The sequence below is a fragment of the Ammospiza nelsoni genome, chromosome 18 (genome assembly GCF_027579445.1).
Source record: "Ammospiza nelsoni isolate bAmmNel1 chromosome 18, bAmmNel1.pri, whole genome shotgun sequence".
NCBI lineage: Eukaryota > Metazoa > Chordata > Aves > Passeriformes > Passerellidae > Ammospiza > Ammospiza nelsoni.
Genome location: NC_080650.1, coordinates 11,867,262 through 11,884,054, shown reverse-complemented (window position 1 = coordinate 11,884,054; position 16,793 = coordinate 11,867,262). Strand labels below are relative to the sequence as shown.

At 43.2% G+C, this 16,793-nt stretch overlaps 2 protein-coding genes across 2 annotated transcripts in view; both read left to right on the top strand.

Annotated features, from left to right (window-relative positions):
• Positions 1 to 2,950: 2,950 nt before the first annotated feature.
• Positions 2,951 to 13,198, top strand: LOC132081454 (solute carrier family 2, facilitated glucose transporter member 11-like). The gene is made up of 11 exons (XM_059485197.1): positions 2,951 to 3,174; positions 3,970 to 4,130; positions 5,016 to 5,140; positions 6,056 to 6,185; positions 7,894 to 8,042; positions 9,437 to 9,624; positions 10,355 to 10,465; positions 10,807 to 10,908; positions 11,252 to 11,327; positions 11,662 to 11,789; positions 12,191 to 13,198. The coding sequence occupies exons 1-11, from the start codon at positions 3,079 to 3,081 to the stop codon at positions 12,395 to 12,397; spliced, it is 1,473 nt and encodes a 490-aa protein (XP_059341180.1). The 5' UTR covers positions 2,951 to 3,078; the 3' UTR covers positions 12,398 to 13,198.
• A 2,192-nt stretch (positions 13,199 to 15,390) lies between these two features.
• Positions 15,391 to 16,793, top strand: part of LOC132081612 (uncharacterized) — a 28,202-nt gene continuing 26,799 nt past the window's right edge. Inside the window, exons 1-2 of the mRNA XM_059485445.1 lie at positions 15,391 to 15,438; positions 16,356 to 16,454. Of these exons, the coding sequence (XP_059341428.1) occupies positions 15,415 to 15,438; positions 16,356 to 16,454 (123 nt within the window). The 5' untranslated portion in view covers positions 15,391 to 15,414. The remainder of the gene's footprint in view (positions 15,439 to 16,355; positions 16,455 to 16,793) is intronic.

The window sequence follows — 16,793 nt, the reverse complement described above, 5'->3', positions numbered from 1 at the left end:
GGCCTCTCAGCTTCTCTGGACAAAAGATCCTAGCAAAAGGATTTTTCATAAAATATGTCCGTGATACTCTTTCACTACCCAAATTTTATAATGTATGAAAAAAAAAAAAAGAAACATTTTTTCCTTTGTGGTTGTTGCTATTTTAGAAGTCATTAATATATAGACATGGGCAAGAGCAGCTACCTCTGCTCTTGGAAAACACTGAGATTTTGAATTATGCAGGATTTTGAGACAAGACAATCAAGAGCAGGACTCCATAGAATTGGGAACTGGAGAGATACTTTTCATTACTATAGTTTGGAGAGAGCAGGGAGGAGCAGAAGGAAAGAATGAAATACAGAATGAAAGCAAAAAGTGCCACTACTATTACAATGGTGGCAAAATATTCTGTAATTCCTTTGGTGAGGGCCAGAGGAAGGACAAGAGACAGGGAAGTGGATCGGGGGGAGCTGCAGGGTATGAAGCAGGGATGGACTGAGGAGATTGCCTGGGCAGAGGGAGAGGAGCATAAAGGAGCAGAAAGGTCAGAGAAAAGAGAAGTCCTCCAGTGTCCAGGGGTGCTCCCCTTGGCCACTGCTGTGGCTGCTCCCATGAGTCAGGACTGTGCGTTTTCCCAGAGCCCTGCAAGGACAGAGGCCATCTGCACCTGTCAGTATGAAACAGGCTTGGTCAGAAATGATTTTACACATTTACACATTTACACATTTACACATTTACTTGGCTTCCTGACTTTTAGAGCCAGTCCTGCGAGTACATGTGGCAGAAAACATGAATTCCAACTTCCAGCATTTTTTTCTGACTGTGGCCTGAAGTCAGGGGTCTATAAACCGATTAAACAAACACAAACAGTGGTTACATTTCAGTTGGTCTAAGTTGTTAAATTTTAATTGAAGCATTTAACAAGTTGGTTAATTGTTACTGAATTAAAACACTTTCAACTGAGAAATTTATGACATTAGTTCACATTTTCTTATATAAGGTGTTAGGCAAAACCACATCTTGAAATGTGATCCTCAGAGACTCACAGCTGATATTACTGTTTGCAAATCAAATAATTGTGCACTGTTGGATTAATTAATAACCATCAACACTAGGGAATACTGGTACTGCTGCTGTCCTCAAACACTGCTCCTCTGCACAAGCCAGCTCTCACTTGCACCCAGCTGGTGTTGGGGTTCTTCCAAGGACACACAACATCCCAGCCTGGGGAACCACCAAGGGCAGCCACTCACCAGGAGAGGGAATTCCCCCCTAAGCTGTTTGAATAACGTGTAAAAGGCTTTTAACAGAACCATCTTGGACACTGCCCTTCAAAAATTATGGATAAAATGAAAGATTTTACAGTCAGGATTTCAAACTGACATTAAACCTTCCTAGCATCTGCCATATATTATAGGGATACAGACTTGAACTTTCAGCCACTGACCATTACTCTTGAAGAGTCAATTATGAGTCAGCTGGATGCACAGGCCAAGTAGGGCTTCAAAAGGCTTTTCTGGGTTGAGGCTCAAGGTAGCAGACAGGAACTTTTACTGTAGATGTGATCACTGATTACCCAGACTAACACTTGAGGAGTCCAAGCCAGGCCACTCCAGTTTGCACCAGTCCTTGGACTTTGGCTTCCATCAGTGCTTTCCTCCTTGTCCTTTACTCATCTCCCACAGCTCCTCCTGTCCCCAGCTGCTGCCAGAGCACACCCAGAGCCCTGGCAGGAGCACACAGCTCCCCAGATGTCCTCAGCTGCATCAGTGACCAACACAATAACTATAAACCACACAGCAAGAACTTCAGAAAAACCAAAGGGAGTGTTAACACTGTGAAAGAACAAAATTGTTGCACTAAGGTAGAAAATCATAGAGAAAGGCTTCATAAAGTCAAGCCTGCTCTCCTGGAATCAGTGGCTGGCCTTGTCAAAGTCAGCATTTTGCAAGTTCCCATGTGAAAGCAGTCCAGGTGTGAGCAATTTGTTACCATAACAATCTATTCCTGCATAAACTGGTTTTGCACTGTTAGAAAAATGAAAACTGTGTTTCACAAACAACTCTCCCTGCAGGTAGACACTGAGAGTTTAAGTGACCAATCAATAGAGAATAACAACTTGTAGCTAACCAATAAAAGTAATTAGGAAGAAAACAACTTGGACAACAACCAATTGGAGTCCCACATGAGGTCTGTAAAACTGTATAAAAAAGGAGTTATGTGAATAAAGAATGGCCTTTTTCCACCATGGAGAAAATGGAGTCCCATGTGATTTATTTCCATACAAAGTGATGTGTTGAGATATTATCTCAGGCTCCTCTTTCTCCATATAAAAATGAACTTTTTCCACAGTAGCCAATGAAAGCATCAGGAAAGACCCAGACTTGGGTGTGACTACCTTTGCATGCAAGTTGGTGTGGAGAGGTTTGATGCCCATTCAAGCAATGACATTCCCCTGATTAGAAACTGGCTTGGAAGTGCTTGGCAGCCATTGTTTGAACATGAAATATTCCAGGTACAGAGATGCAGCATCACTCTCCTGTTGCTGGCAGGAATATCCCCAGTAAGAGGGAGCAGTGGCAGTGGGAGGGGTTGAGGTGCATCTATTGCAGTCCTAAATTCTTACACCTCCTATCAGAGAGTTCTAAGAAAAGGTGAATAAACTGTGAAAGTTTCAATCCCCAAATATTTATCTAGTCTCAGCCAAGTCACTGAGCAAAATATTCATTTAGGTGAGATAACAAGTAGGAAAGGAGGAGGAGAAAGGACAAATAGATGGAATTATTCACAAAAAGCTTTTGCACATTGCACTATGCTCCCACAAGTATGACAGTGCAGATTAAGATGGCAAAGCTGAAGGCTGGAGCACTGAAGTGTGTAACTGGATTCTGGGAGGCATCTGTGAGCTTTGCCTCTCCTCAGCATTCTCACTGCCCTGTGCCTCAGTAGCTGTGCTTTCCTATTGCTCCTGGGTCTCAGAGGAGGCAGGTGTGTGGCATTGCTCACATTTCTGGAGCTCCCAAGGAAAATACAGCACATTTGGAGGCATGTCTGAATAGCTGTACTTGTTTGTTTGCTGGTTTTATTTCCTTCAAGAAAATGAGCTACAACCTTTTTCTCCTGGCTTTTGTCCTGGGCATGACTGGAACCTTCCACTATGGATTGCAGGTCTCCATTATCAATTCTCCTGCTGAGGTAAGCATGGAGAGCTCAAAGAGTGAGCTACCAGGGTTTCACTGTTCTCAGGCATCCATGCCTCTATTTGCAGTGGCTAACTTGTTACTTGTGCTTTCAAAATTAGAAAGAATCGTGGTTTCTTTGTTCTAAGAGTAGCTGCTACTGCTCTTAAATTTCATGAGGTTTGCTCTTCTGTCTGATGTGACAGAACTGGGAAAGGGAAGGATGAATAATATCCATAAAATCAGCTATTTTCCTCCTACTGAGTGGAACTGCTCCCAGGGCATTCTCCTCTCTCCATCCCTCAGGGAGTCCCTTGTACCATGTGCTTGACCACCCACACTATTTCCAAGTGGCTGTAAGATGAAATAGGGCAGGGAAGGACTGTAGCTCTAGAGCTGAGCTCAGCACTCCTACCTGCAGCTGGAAAAGGAAAACTGGGGATGGTGTTTGTCATCCTGGATGGTACCAAGGACACTGAGCTCAAACTATCAACACAGATGAGTGGGAATGGCAGGAAAAGATCAGGGAGAGGAAAAAATCTGGGTTTAGCACAGAAATAGAACACCAGCCTACCATTCCCTTACTGGAACTCACAATTGATATTTAATGCTGATATGTTTATTCATTGGATCATGTTGCTAAAACATCAGCTCCAGAGATGGTAATGGCAAAATTCCCATTGGGGCTAAGATTTCAACCAAGGTTACCTATAGAAATGTAAGTAGGTAAGAGAATTTAAAAAGCAGTGCAACTATGCAAAAACATGTTGACTGAGTCCATTGGTTTTTTGTTTTATTTTTTCTTTTAAAGTACATCCAAAGTTTCATCCATGAGACCTGGCTGAAGAGATATGGCTCCTCTCCCAGTGCAGAGATGGTGACTTTGATGTGGTCCCTCATTGTGTCCATCTACAGCATTGGGGGGCTCCTGGGCTCCTCCTGTGCTGGGTTCCTGTGTGTTCGGTTTGGGAGGTAGGCACAGTTACACCAGCCCTTCTGCTTACAGCCACTACTGCAGGAAAATAAACTGTGTCTCAGGAGAAACACTGCTAGAATGTGGCACTGGGAGCAGCCCAGGGTTTCCAATATAAGACCAGTATAGTGAAGGCACAGAATGGAAAATCTGCCAGTGATCACAATGAAAATCATACCCTCTCCCTTATGAAGTCCAAAACAAATCCAGTCCAGGGAGGTCATACAAGAAGTACATGCATTTTAAAGAGAATTTCAGAGACAACCACTCACAAAGCTTGCTCTCCAGTGTACATATTGACTCTACTGGAGCATCAAAACCTTCAACTCACTGATCAGTCTGTGACAAGTTTCTCTGTCATAGACATCTTTTATGAAAAATCCTTTCCTTAGGATTTTTCCTCCTGAGAAGCTGAGAAGCCTCAGGAACAAAATGTAAACAATGGTTATCTGCTGCTGTGGAATGCAACAGGGGCATCTGTGATTGGTCTTGTGTGGTTGTTTCTAATTAATGGCCAATCACAGTCAGCTGGTTCAGATTCTCTGAGAGTCATGAGCTTTTGTTATCATTCCTTCTTTTTCTATTCTTAGCCAGCCTTCTGATGAAGTCCTTTCTTCTATTCTTTTAGTGTAGTTCTAATGTAATATATATCATAAAATAATAAATCAAGCCTTCTGAACCATGGAGTCAGATCCTCATCTCTTCCCTCCTCCTCAGACCCCTGTGACCACCATCACATTTCCCCATTGCCATTTCCCATTACTTTGGCTGATCTCAGAAGCCAGCACTGAGTCTGTAGCCATGGTACAGCTCATGCCCCTCCTTCAGGCTGTGAATGAGGCAAGGGCAGTGCTGATGCTCACATGAATTTGGATGAATTCCAGGAAGAAGGCCATGCTGCTCTCCAACATCCCTGCTCTGCTGGGTGCAGCTCTGATGGGACTCAGCCGGCTCTGTGGATCTTTTGAGATGATCATTGCTGGAAGGTTGTTTTCTGGAGTCTGTGGAGGTAAATTGCCATTCCTACCTGTGGTATTAAAGAGTGGGAAGAGCAGTGACTCATGGTCACAAGGACTCACCGGGCTGAGTGAACAGATCACAGATTTTTTACTACATTCTGCAGAGAGAGTGATAGCTGAGTGCAGTTTTAACTAAATAAGAAACCACAAACATAATTAAATTAGTTATCTATGACATCTCCATTTCTATTTCTTGTATCTTTACATCCAGTCCATACAAAAGGCACTGCCAACTTCTGAAAAAGCCAAAACATACAATATTTCAGGGAAGCATGCTCACTCAAAAGAGAACTAGCCTCTGTGGCTCCTATTGCTTTTCACTGTGGCTGATGCTGCCCTCCACATTACAGACAAGGGAATGGTTTTCAAGCCAATTCAATTACAATTTTCAATTCTAATTCCCCGATGCCTCAGAAGGTTACATTCTGCCAGTGCTTTTGATCTCTGAGCACTTGGATAAAGATAATACTAACCAGAAAAAAAATTTAGGAGGATAAAAATGAATTAATTCACTGAGCAAAGAGAATGCACAGCATTTGCCAACTCGGTGGTTTCAAGCAGAAAATAAGGCACATGGCATCTGAACAGCCACTGAAAAATGTCATTTAAGACTAGAGGGAGTAACCACAGCCCTGTCTGTGTATGGGGCTGTAGGAAACAATGTAAGGGAAGGCCAACCTGCTGAAGGACAGATTTCTTACAGGCCCACACTTGCTTATTGAAATATTTTGCAAAGGCTCAAGGCCATGGTATGGGGCCCATGCTTCATGTCAGGCAGCCACAACCTCAGCACAGATCAAAATGAATCTGAGAGCCAACCCTACAGGCACTGTCCTGAGTGGTCTCCTCCAAAACACCAAAGCTGTGAGGGTTTGCATGGCCCTAACAGCCCTTTGTCCCTGCAGGTTTAACTCAGAATGTCCATATCATGTACGCTGGGGAATGTGCCCCAAGGAAGCTCCGCGGGCTGATTGCCATAACAGCTTCCACCTTCTCTGCTCTTGGAAAATTCGTAGGATTTGCTCTGGGTCTCAGGTAAGAGAGTCTGAAACATACTCAGTTTCTTCTGTTATTAAAATACATGCATATATCAATGTATTCCTGTGCCCAGGGGCTGCTAATTGGGGCAGTCAGTACCAGCCTGGTAACTTATGGATCTTGTAATAATGGTCATGGAGCCTATTTGGATGAGAAGCAGAGGGATCAGCCCCTGCAGGTTTTCCTTCAGCACTTGTGTTGGGATTGTTGGTACCTGTGTGAAAAATGCCAGTCACTTGTTTTTAAAATTTTAAAAGTTTAATAGTAATAAAATGGTTATAAAAATAGTAATACAAGTAGAGTAATAGTAATTTGGACAATTTGAATTAGGACAGTATGAGGCAATAGAAACAAAGAGTTACGGATGTCCGGGTACTTTTTCTGGGCAAAATAAGCCCAACAAAGGACACCTGTAAACAAAGGATTAACCCTTAAAAACAACAGCCTGTTGCATATTCATACACCTCATACATGATGCATAAATTCCATTCAAACACAGGATTCTGTGTGGGCAGTGCCAACTTCTTCCTCATAAGCCTGATGGCATCATCGGCCCAAGCGAGGCAGGAAGCAGTTAATTTCTCCTGATAATGGAGCAAAAAATTCTCTTTCTCTGAAAGATTCAGGTGTCCTGTGGCTGCTATCTCAGTGCGAGTCCTTTCTTTAGAAAAAAAATATCCTCCATAGCATCGTTTCTATTTTAACATTTTGTTATAACCTAAAACTATATTTAACGTACTACTTTAGAGAATTAATAGAGGATTACTTTCTAACATAGCACATATAATATTCATTTTAATATTTGCACAAAGCCAATCATAAAATAGGCATTTTTCACACCTGCGAGCCCTCAGGACACAGGGAGGACACAGGAGGACACGGGTGGACACAGGTGGCCTTGCTGTGCCAGCACTGAGCAGCAGGAGCAGGCACTGTGCAGCTCCCGTGCTGCAGGCGAGGCCCCTCTGGAGACTCCCAGCGGGAGCTGCCGGGACATGTGGGAACCCAGAACATCCCTCTGCTGTCCAGGACCCCTGCCAGGGGGCTCAGAAGCCCTGGCACAGAGCCCAAAACACCTGTGGGTTTGATTATGACCCGTGGAGCAAATTACCAACCTTAGATGAAGATCAGCAAGCCACAACAGTTTGAGTAGAATAATAGTGAAGTTATCACGGGGTGGAAAAGTAGATTTTGAGGTTTTGGTATGGGGGTTCAGGAGGCAAGATGGAGGGAACTGGGTGTGTCCAGCCTTTCTCCTTCTTCTTCTTCTTCTTGGCCTCCATCTTCTGCTGTGATGTTGGCACTCACAGATTGGTTTAGAGTAGAAGCTCACTGTCTAACATAGGTGATAGGTATTGGGAAGTAATTGTAAACATTGTACATGTAGTTTTTAGTATAAAGACATAACACAGCCTGGGGGCAGGCAGAGTGCCTGGAACTGTCCTGCTGGACAGACCTTGGCAGGGCAGGAGAAAATTTTCTATAGATAAGATACAATAAACAACCTTGAGACCGAGAAATGAAGAGCCCTGACTCCTTCTTCAAGCACTGGGTTGGGAAAAGAGACTTTGGAACTTTTCTTGGGGTCACTCTGACCAGCTAGAGATCCTGACAGGGACACGGCCAGCAGGGCTGGGGATGAGCCTGGCTCTGCCTCTGCTCACATTGTGCCTCAGCCCCTCTGACCCTGCTGCTTTTGTTCCAGAGAAGTTCTTGGAGTGGAGGCTCTCTGGCCCGTTCTGCTGGCAGCCAATGCAGTCCCTGTCCTTGTTCAGCTTCTCACCCTCCCCTTCTTCCCAGACTCTCCCCGCTACCTGCTCATTGACCTAAAGGACAAGGAGGCATGCATCAAAGGTGAGGAAATGGGACTTAGAGCATTCATTTTGGGAAAAAGGGGAAAATACTGTAAAGCCCCAGGTGAGCCAGGGAGAAAGGACCAGGTGGGAAAAAGAGTCTTGGTGTTCTGGCTCTGAAAGCACCTTCAGCTTAAATGAAAGTCAGTCTCTTCTGTTTGTGTCACATCCACGTTCTCTGAAAAATCCCTTTGCCCAGGATTTTTCTCCTGGGAGGCTGAGAAGCCTCAGAGAAAAGGAAAACAATTCTTATCTCGTTTGCTTCTCCTCTGTTTTGCTCATGTAAAATGTGTTTGGAGGTTGTTTACCAACAACAATGGTGATTGTTCCATTGGATTCTGCTGGGAGTTGTTTTCACTCTTTGGCCAATCAGGGCCAAGCTGTGTTGAGACTCTGGAAAGTCATGAGTTTTCATTATTATCTTTTTAGTATTCAGTAAGTGTCTTTTCTGTATTCTGTAGTATAGTATAGTGTTCTTTAATATAATATAGTATTATAAAGTAATAAATTAGTCTTCTGAGAACATGGAGTCAGATGCATCATTCCTGCCTTTGTTGGGGCATTCCCTGCAAATACAATAGGTATTTAACTATCAAAAGATAGAACTCCTTAATGTAAACTTATTTTTTATATATAGGAGTAATTTTATCTTGTCTGTGTTCTGGAGTGTGCACTAGAACTGCACCTTTAGCAGGAAGGTGTTCAGGGAAGGATTGGTAAGAATGTAAGTGTGACTTACATTGCAAGACTGTCAGCAGCTATTGGCCAAAGGACAGTATCAGAAATTAAAATTAAAACAACACCAACAAAGGGAGAAATGACCTTTAGAGGAGGACTCTATGGATATTAGAAGGTTAACTGATTACTTTATTATACTATATTATGCTATATTACATTGCACTTTATTACATTGCATCTAAACTGAAGCTGCACAAGTAGTTAACTGCACAGAATATTGTGACTTTCAGTTGACAGTCTTGACACACACGTGGATTTAATTGGTTAATGAATTAAAACACACTAGAATCTAATTACCAATTCTCTTTAGGTAAACAATCTTCTACAATGCATTCTACTTCTTCTAAAACACAGGAGTAGTAAATGAGATAAAAATTGTTTTTTCTTTCTCTGAGGTTCAGAGAATGTGAATCCTAGAAAATCTTTGGGAAGTTGTGCCTTGCTTTTCTCTGTGGAGAGAAGTGTGGCCACAGGTGAGGTCATATTAAGATATATGGGTAAATCTGGACCTGTGTCATATCTGAGCCCTGATCTCTAGGAAGGTCACACAAGAAAAGAGCATGAGGTTCTAACAAGATACTCTGCAAAGCAGGAAATCATCTTCTGGACTCATGTGTGTGCTGGTGAGCTTGGTCACCTCTCCTCCTCTCCTTGCAGCTGTGAAGCAGCTCTGGGGGGACGGGGACCACATGGCTGAGATCAATGACATGATGTCAGAGCAGAGAGCCATCGGTGGCGAGAAGGCCAAGAGCGTGCGGGACCTGCTGCGGGACAGAGCCGTGCGCTGGCAGCTCATCACCCTGCTCCTCGTGGTGTCCTGCATCCAGCTGCTCGGGGCCAACGTGGTTCGTGCAGGGCTCTGCTCTGCCCCTGCAGGGCTGCCAGGCTCCTCAGCCAAAGGAGCCTCTGCGAGGGGCTGGGAGTGAGGGCAGCACTGCCCTAAGGAGGGAGCACTTGGTGCTGCTTGTTACAATCTTTCCCCCTGGAAGTTTGGGACCTGGGATAAGTCTAGAGCTGTGTTATAGCAAGTGTCTTCTGAAGGCATTTCTATGGATTACTCTGTTAGGATAAGATTATTTTCTATTTTGTTAAGGTCTGGTTAGTTATTTTCTGTCCTGTCACTGACATTTTTTCATAAAAATCCTTTCTTTGGGATTTTTCCTCTTCTGGGAAGCTGAGGCCCCAGAAGAAGAATGTAAACAATATTTATCTGCTGCTGTGAAATGCAACAGGTGCATCTGTGATTGGTCTTCTGTGAGTGTTTGGATTTACTGACCACTCACAGGAGAGCTTTCTTGCTTTCTGCCTGGACACAGAACTTTGTGGATTCTATTCCTATTCTATTCTTAGGATAGCAGCTTCTGAACTTTTCTCTCTATTCCTGATAGTATAGTCTTCGTGTATTATATATAATAAATTAATAAATCCAGCCTTCTGATCATGAAGCAAGATTCTCGTCTATCTCTCTCACCCTGAGGAACCCTTGCAAAGCCATGCAACACTGTCCCAAAAGACAGATGCTAGCATAAACATGGCCACATGTGCACAGCTTTCACAAATGTCTATTCTTTCCAGGTTTACTCTTATGCATACAGCATCTTTACAAAGGCTGGAATCCCCCCTGCTCAAACCCATTATGTCTCCCTGGGGATTGGGACCACTGAGATCCTCTCCACAGTTCTGTGTGTAAGTGGCTTTTCAGCTGAATTTTGTTCTGTTGTAATACTTTGCTCATTTTGATCTTTAGAAATAGAGTAAATGGAGCTTCAGGAGTGAAAAAATACAGTAAATGGAGCTTCAGGAGTCAAATTTCTGTAACAAATCAACCATGGAACCCATCAGATAAAGTCTTCCCCTCACACCCTGCAAACATGGACATTTCTGTTGAGCTTCTGGAAAAAGCTGAGAGTCTTTCTGTCAAAATCACAGCCCATTCTGGGCCAGACTTGGGGGTCCCAGCTCCTGGTGCTGCTCAGGGCCCCCAGTGAAGGCAGAGGTGGAGCTGTCCCATCTCCTCCTGCTTGCAGGGCTTCCTCATCGAGCGTGCAGGGAGGAAGACTCTGCTGTGGAAGAACTATGCTGTGATGGCCTTGGCTCTAGGGCTGCTCACAGTCACACTCTCACTGCAGGTAAGACCCCTCTGATGCACTAGAGCTGTGCCCATGTTTTATTGTCTGACAGATCTCAGGACTATTTCCCTCCCCACAAATCACTTTTTAGTGAGTAGATGATTTTTGGGGCTAACCATCATGTTCATAGAGGTCTGTTCCCAGCCATGTACAGCTGGATTGAAGACAGTAGCTTTACACAACCAAGATCACTGCCAAGGCTATCTCATGACATTTCTGAAAGTAGAGGAAATAGATCTATGTTAAATATTGACATTACTTAGTAGTGATGAGCATTTGTAATGGAGCTAGATAAATAAAATTTTATTTTCTGATTTTATTTGCTTTTCATTTCCTACCACAGGACTCCTTTTTCTGGGTACCATACTGCTCTGTTGCACTTGTCTTTATTTTCATCATGAGCTTTGGCATTGGGCCAGGTTGGTATTTTCTACTGGAATGGTTTCATTTATTCACTCATTCCTTCCTCACTGGAGCCTTCAGGAGAGATCCCAGCATAGCTGTTCCACCACAGGCATGAATCCCTACTTCTGACCCAGTGCAGGTGTTGGTATTTCCCTCCCTACTATGGTAGGAGTAAAAATTCATTTTCTATTACATTCCTACATGCCTTTTCACTGAAGAGCCAAGCACCACTTCAGACACTTCCAGGCCACTTAAAGCCATGAACTTATACAGCAAAATGAAGTATGAGGTAAGAAAGCATCTTGCAAAATTTCTAAGCTTCCTTCTTTCTTCAATATTTTTTTTCAGGTGGAGTCGTATGCCCTTTGATCACAGAAATATTTATTCAGTCATACAGACCAGCTGCTTATGTGTTTAATGGTGTTGTAAACTGGATCCAGCTCTTCATCCTTGGGCTTGTGTTCCCTTTCCTTGTGGTAAGCAAAGCAGGGTGTTTGTTTGAGTTCAGAGGAATTTAGACCCCCCTTGAACCCAGAGGAGGCATCTCTTATCAACCCTTCATGCAACAGAGCCCAAATTAATTGCAGTTCTGATGGCCTCTTCCATTTTAATCAGGTATTTACTGGAAGTGTAGCAAATCCACAAAATGCTGCTAACTCTGCACAAGTTGGAGTGACATAGGCAGCACAGATGCAGTGACAGAGGCACTGACACTGTCAGATGTCATTTGAAGCAGGATTTATATCTGTTAAATCTCTGAACAACTTCTTTTAGAAAATACAAACCCAGAAACTCTATATCATAAGAGAAAGAAATCAAGATAATTTTTTCTCATATTTTCTCATTTTGCACATTTTTTCTCTTTGTTTTCCTATAGGAACGTCTTGGCAATTTCTGTTTCATCATTTTCCTGACCTACTGTCTGTCCATGGCTATTTTTGTACTCCTGGTGCTGCCAGAGACCAAAGGAAAGACGATGCTGCAGGTCAAGGAGGAGTTCAACCGCCTGAACTACCGTGGAAAGAAGGGGCAGGCAGCCCTAGAGCAGAGTAACTGCTCAGTGGTGACTGTCACTAGGCTTTAAGGACAAGCCCTCCACTTCATTTTTGCTCTTTTATTACTGTAATGCCCAGAAGTCTCATTAAGTAAGAGAGAATCCCCTAAAAAATCACCTTCAGTACAAGGTGCAGCATGAACTTGGTGGTTCTCTCCAGCTCCTGAGATATGAGCTGAATTAATTCCTCTGCAGAAAAAATTAAACACAGTTTATAGAGAAAGGAAGATCTTTGTCAGTCCCTCCAAGCTTGCAGTTATAAACTGAAAACACAGGATCTGCTATTTTCCTGGCAAAACCAGGACTCCACAATTGGCAGAAGTGACTCTGGAAGGTCCAGAGGTACAGCAAACTTGCAAAGACAGAGCTTTGACACTGAAATTGTCTGCTCCTATTAACAAGTCAGTGCCAATGAGCTTTCCAGAGAAGAAGCTTCAGTTCACAGGAAAAGAAATGTTTAGCTGTTTAATCCTGTGAAAGAAGAGTGCCTTGCCTAGCAGCCTAGAATCAGTATGCAATGTTCCCCCTTGTTTACAATCTTGGAGATTCTTCTGTTGGGAAAAACAGGACTGTGTCAGCACTGATAGAAGGCAATGAGCAGAGAGAGCAGAGGAGAGGAAATCAGGAGTGGGCAAATCCAGAGTGCAGATTCTCCTTCTACATTGGCAGTGACTGTGCAGTGGAGAACACTGAATTTCAGTGGGATTGAGCCCTGAGAGTGACTGGTACTGAGGAGACAGAGAAGAGGGAATTTAATCCATGTGTGTGACTGTTTGTTCTCTTTCCAGGTCTCTGAATACTTCACATTTTCATAATAAAACCTGGTAAAAATCTGTGTTCATTGCTCTATGACATGACTTTTTTTGGTCTACCTCATACTTTACAGTTTTCTGATAAGGAAATAAAAGCAGTGACTAGGGAAACACATCCTTCTGATTGTGCCTGGATTGATTTTCATCGAAAGAAGAGGCAGGGACAGAGGAGGCCGCATTTCTGGGGCAGTGTTGTTGGGCTCAAGGAATGCTGTGTCTGTCTTGTTCTGGGGATGACATCTTCAATACCAACTGATGCAGATGCTGCACAATAAATTTTTCAAAAGGATCTGAATATTGAGCAGCAGGTTCTTTCACAGCCCTAAGGCTCTCCTGCTGTTTTATCTTCACATCATCCTCCAGCAGTATTTGTGGCAGTGCCAAAAGCTAATGCCAGGAGCAGGGAAGTTTCCCAACACAGCCATCCCTCCCAGGACAATCATCACACCACCAAAAAAACTGGATAAAGTTTCTTGTTTCAAGGCTTGAGATCATTGATTGCACAGTGCCACTTTAATAACCAGCATGCGTTCCTTCTTGTGGTCAAAAATACAGGGGGAAAAAAAAATAAGCATTGGAAGTGTTTTAAAAAGAAAATATTAAGTAATTGATTATTTTAAAGGTCCTTATTTGGTTTGGTCCTTTCTCAAACTTACTGCTTCCCAATGAGGAAATTTTTATTGTCTTACAAGACATTAAAAACTCATTTCCTTATGCATGTCTTTCTACAACATGATTGTGTTCAACCTGCCTTACTTCTCCCCTGCTACTAAAGCTGTCCACAAGAGGGGAAATGTGGTAAATCATTAACACTGCCATGAACTATCATGGATTGGGAACAAAGGTTGAAGAAGTACCTGTGAGTCTGCAGTTCCAGGATCCAGGATGGATCCAGGGTCACGCCAGTGCAACACAGGGCATCTCTGAAAACAAAATTCCTCCAAGTCCAGAGTATTGGGTGAGCTCTACACTGGGTCTGGAAAAAAAAAGCACATTTCATGTAGTGTTCAAATCCTAGGTGGAGGGATCCTCTTGTCCTCTTCTTTAGGAAAAGAAACAAAACCTCTACCTGCATTTAAGGCTTGTTTTTTACCTCTATCTGTATTTAAGGCTTGCTTTTTACCTCCATCTGTATTTAAGGATTGCTTTTTACCTCCATTTGTATTTAAGGCTTGCTTTTTACCTCTGTCTGTATTTAAGGCTTACTTTTTCCCTTTAAGGGTTACTTTTTTACCTCTATCTGTATTTAAGTCTTGCTTTTTACCTCTATCTGTATTTAAGGCTTGCTTTTTCCCTTTAAGGCTGGCTTTTTACCTCTATGTGCATTTAAGGCTTGCTTTTTCCATTGCACAGCACAGAACAATTGTGAGAGGCCAGATGAAAATGAGACAGCAGTAGGAGCATTCTAGAGGGACACAGACAACGGGAGGAACAGGGCTCTGAAGGGATTGTTTGATCAACCAGATGTTAAAAACTGGTCACAGACAGTGTTTAGAGACCTCTCCAGGAAGGTCCAGAGCTGCCATGTGTCCTCCTTTCCATCCTCAGCTCAAAGAAAAATCTTGCTTTCCCCTCTGGTTCCTCCAGGCTCATCAGCTCCGTGCCCACTGAGATGTGGCATCATGCTCTGGCACAAAATGGGTCAATTCCACTGTTACAGAGAGGCTTCTGAGTGGTTCTGGAAAAACTCTGAGCCTCTGTAAAGAACCGAGTGTGAGCAAGGACACAAAATGCCAATATTCCAATACTTCATTTCCTGCATCTGGGAAATTATTCAAGCAATTGTAACTCTTCTAGCAGGCAAGAAGAGGCATTATGGCTGAGCTGCAATTCTAAGGGCCAGTTGTAGGCTGGAGGGGAGGAAAACCTGCCCTGCCCAAGCTGCTTTTCAGAGAGGAGAAGAGGGAAGGGAAGCTGGTGGCACTGACTCCTCACACAGCAGGAGCACTCGGGGGTTGTAGCAGTGTGAGTAAGGGCCAGTGCTCCCCATCCCAGCAGGAAAAACATTTACCAATGTTGTAATCACCTTGTCATATCTGGGTCTTAGAATAATTAAACCAGCAAGAAGAGGCTCTGGCCAGTGTCAGGGGAGGACACAATTTGCTAAAAGCCACACAGTTAGAATTTAACTTCTGTGCTGTGATCCCCAGCTCTTACAATCTCAGTGTGGAGCCCATCTCTCTCATCTGGCAGACTTGACAAGGGCTCCCAGAGCAGGCAGGGTTTCAAGGGGAAATGGCTGGTTTCCTCTCAGAGCTGGTGAGTATCCAAATTCTTGTGTTCTAGCCCTGCTCACTAACAGCAGCATGGTCTAAGATTGCAGCAAAGGGAATCCTTCTTGTAATAAAAATGAGCAACAGAGCTTGGGACAAGTTGAGCAATAACCAACTAAATGGCATCTGAAGAAAATACATTAGAAATGTAAAACAGTGAGAGGTTTAAAAGAGGAGCTGGGAAACCAGGAAAGATGGAATTTGGAGGGACATAGAGAACACAGTATCAGTGAAAAACACACACCAGAAAAAACCCCACCACTCTACTGCTCTGTGCTCTCAAGGACAATTGAGGATACTCGTGAGTTTAAAATGTGACCTGACTAAATGCCTGAAAACATTTGTGCTTGTGAGAAATGCTCTAAAAGTCAGTGTACATCATGGAAACACAGCATTTCCAATTGGAGTCATTCAGATTGGGTATCTAAAAATGTCATTTCATACAGGGTTGATAAAAGTGAAATATAGAAAAAAAAAAGTTTTGAGAGGACAGACTTGAGTCATCTCTGGAAAATGGTGAACACTGTCCCTGAGGAGGCAAAGATGAAAGCAAAAAGGAATTCAAGAAAGCTGTAGCTTCTCTCTAGTACAAAGGTAAACACAAATGATCTCAACAAGGCTTTTATGAATTTTGTTTTCTGTGCTTAGCAGAACTAACAGAATTAGAGAATGTATCTTTTCAGATTGCTAATAGTCAGGAGAAGAACACAGCAGAATGTGCAGATGAGTATTTTAATATTTAACAAATGGATTTTGCTTGATTATTGTGAAACTCAGGTTGGGTTTTTACATGTTAAAGGTTTCTTAGTCAGGGAAGTGTGAAGATGCAAGGTGTAAATCATCTCATGGTGTGAAAGGTGTGCTGGTATCAGGAACTCAGGATGTGTTCCTTTCCCTCTGCAGGTTCAATACCGGAGGCTGTTGCTGATGCTTGTGGTGCTGGGGATTGGTGGAACTCACCTGTCTGGCTTCCAAATGTCTGTCATCAATTACACTTCTCCGGTAGGCAAAGCTTGAGAAAAGAAAATCCCATCTCCTACTGCTCCTCATGGTCCTGGGCCTTGCACTTTGCAGATGCTTTACAAAAGCTCTTAGGTGTTGTTATGTCAGTTTGTTGCCAGCTGTTTGCAATGCCATAGTGTCACTGTCAGAGCGTGCATGACTGCAAGGAGCTGTGCTCCAAGACAACTTCCCACAGAATGTTGTGGAAACAACTTATTGAGATACCTCCTTAAAGTTTATGCCATGGAGGGAAAAAACCCCAAAAACAGCTGATGGAGTCAGCTTTCAGCTCAGCCCTTTTCTCTTTATACCCATTACTGGCCACAAGAACATTTGCAC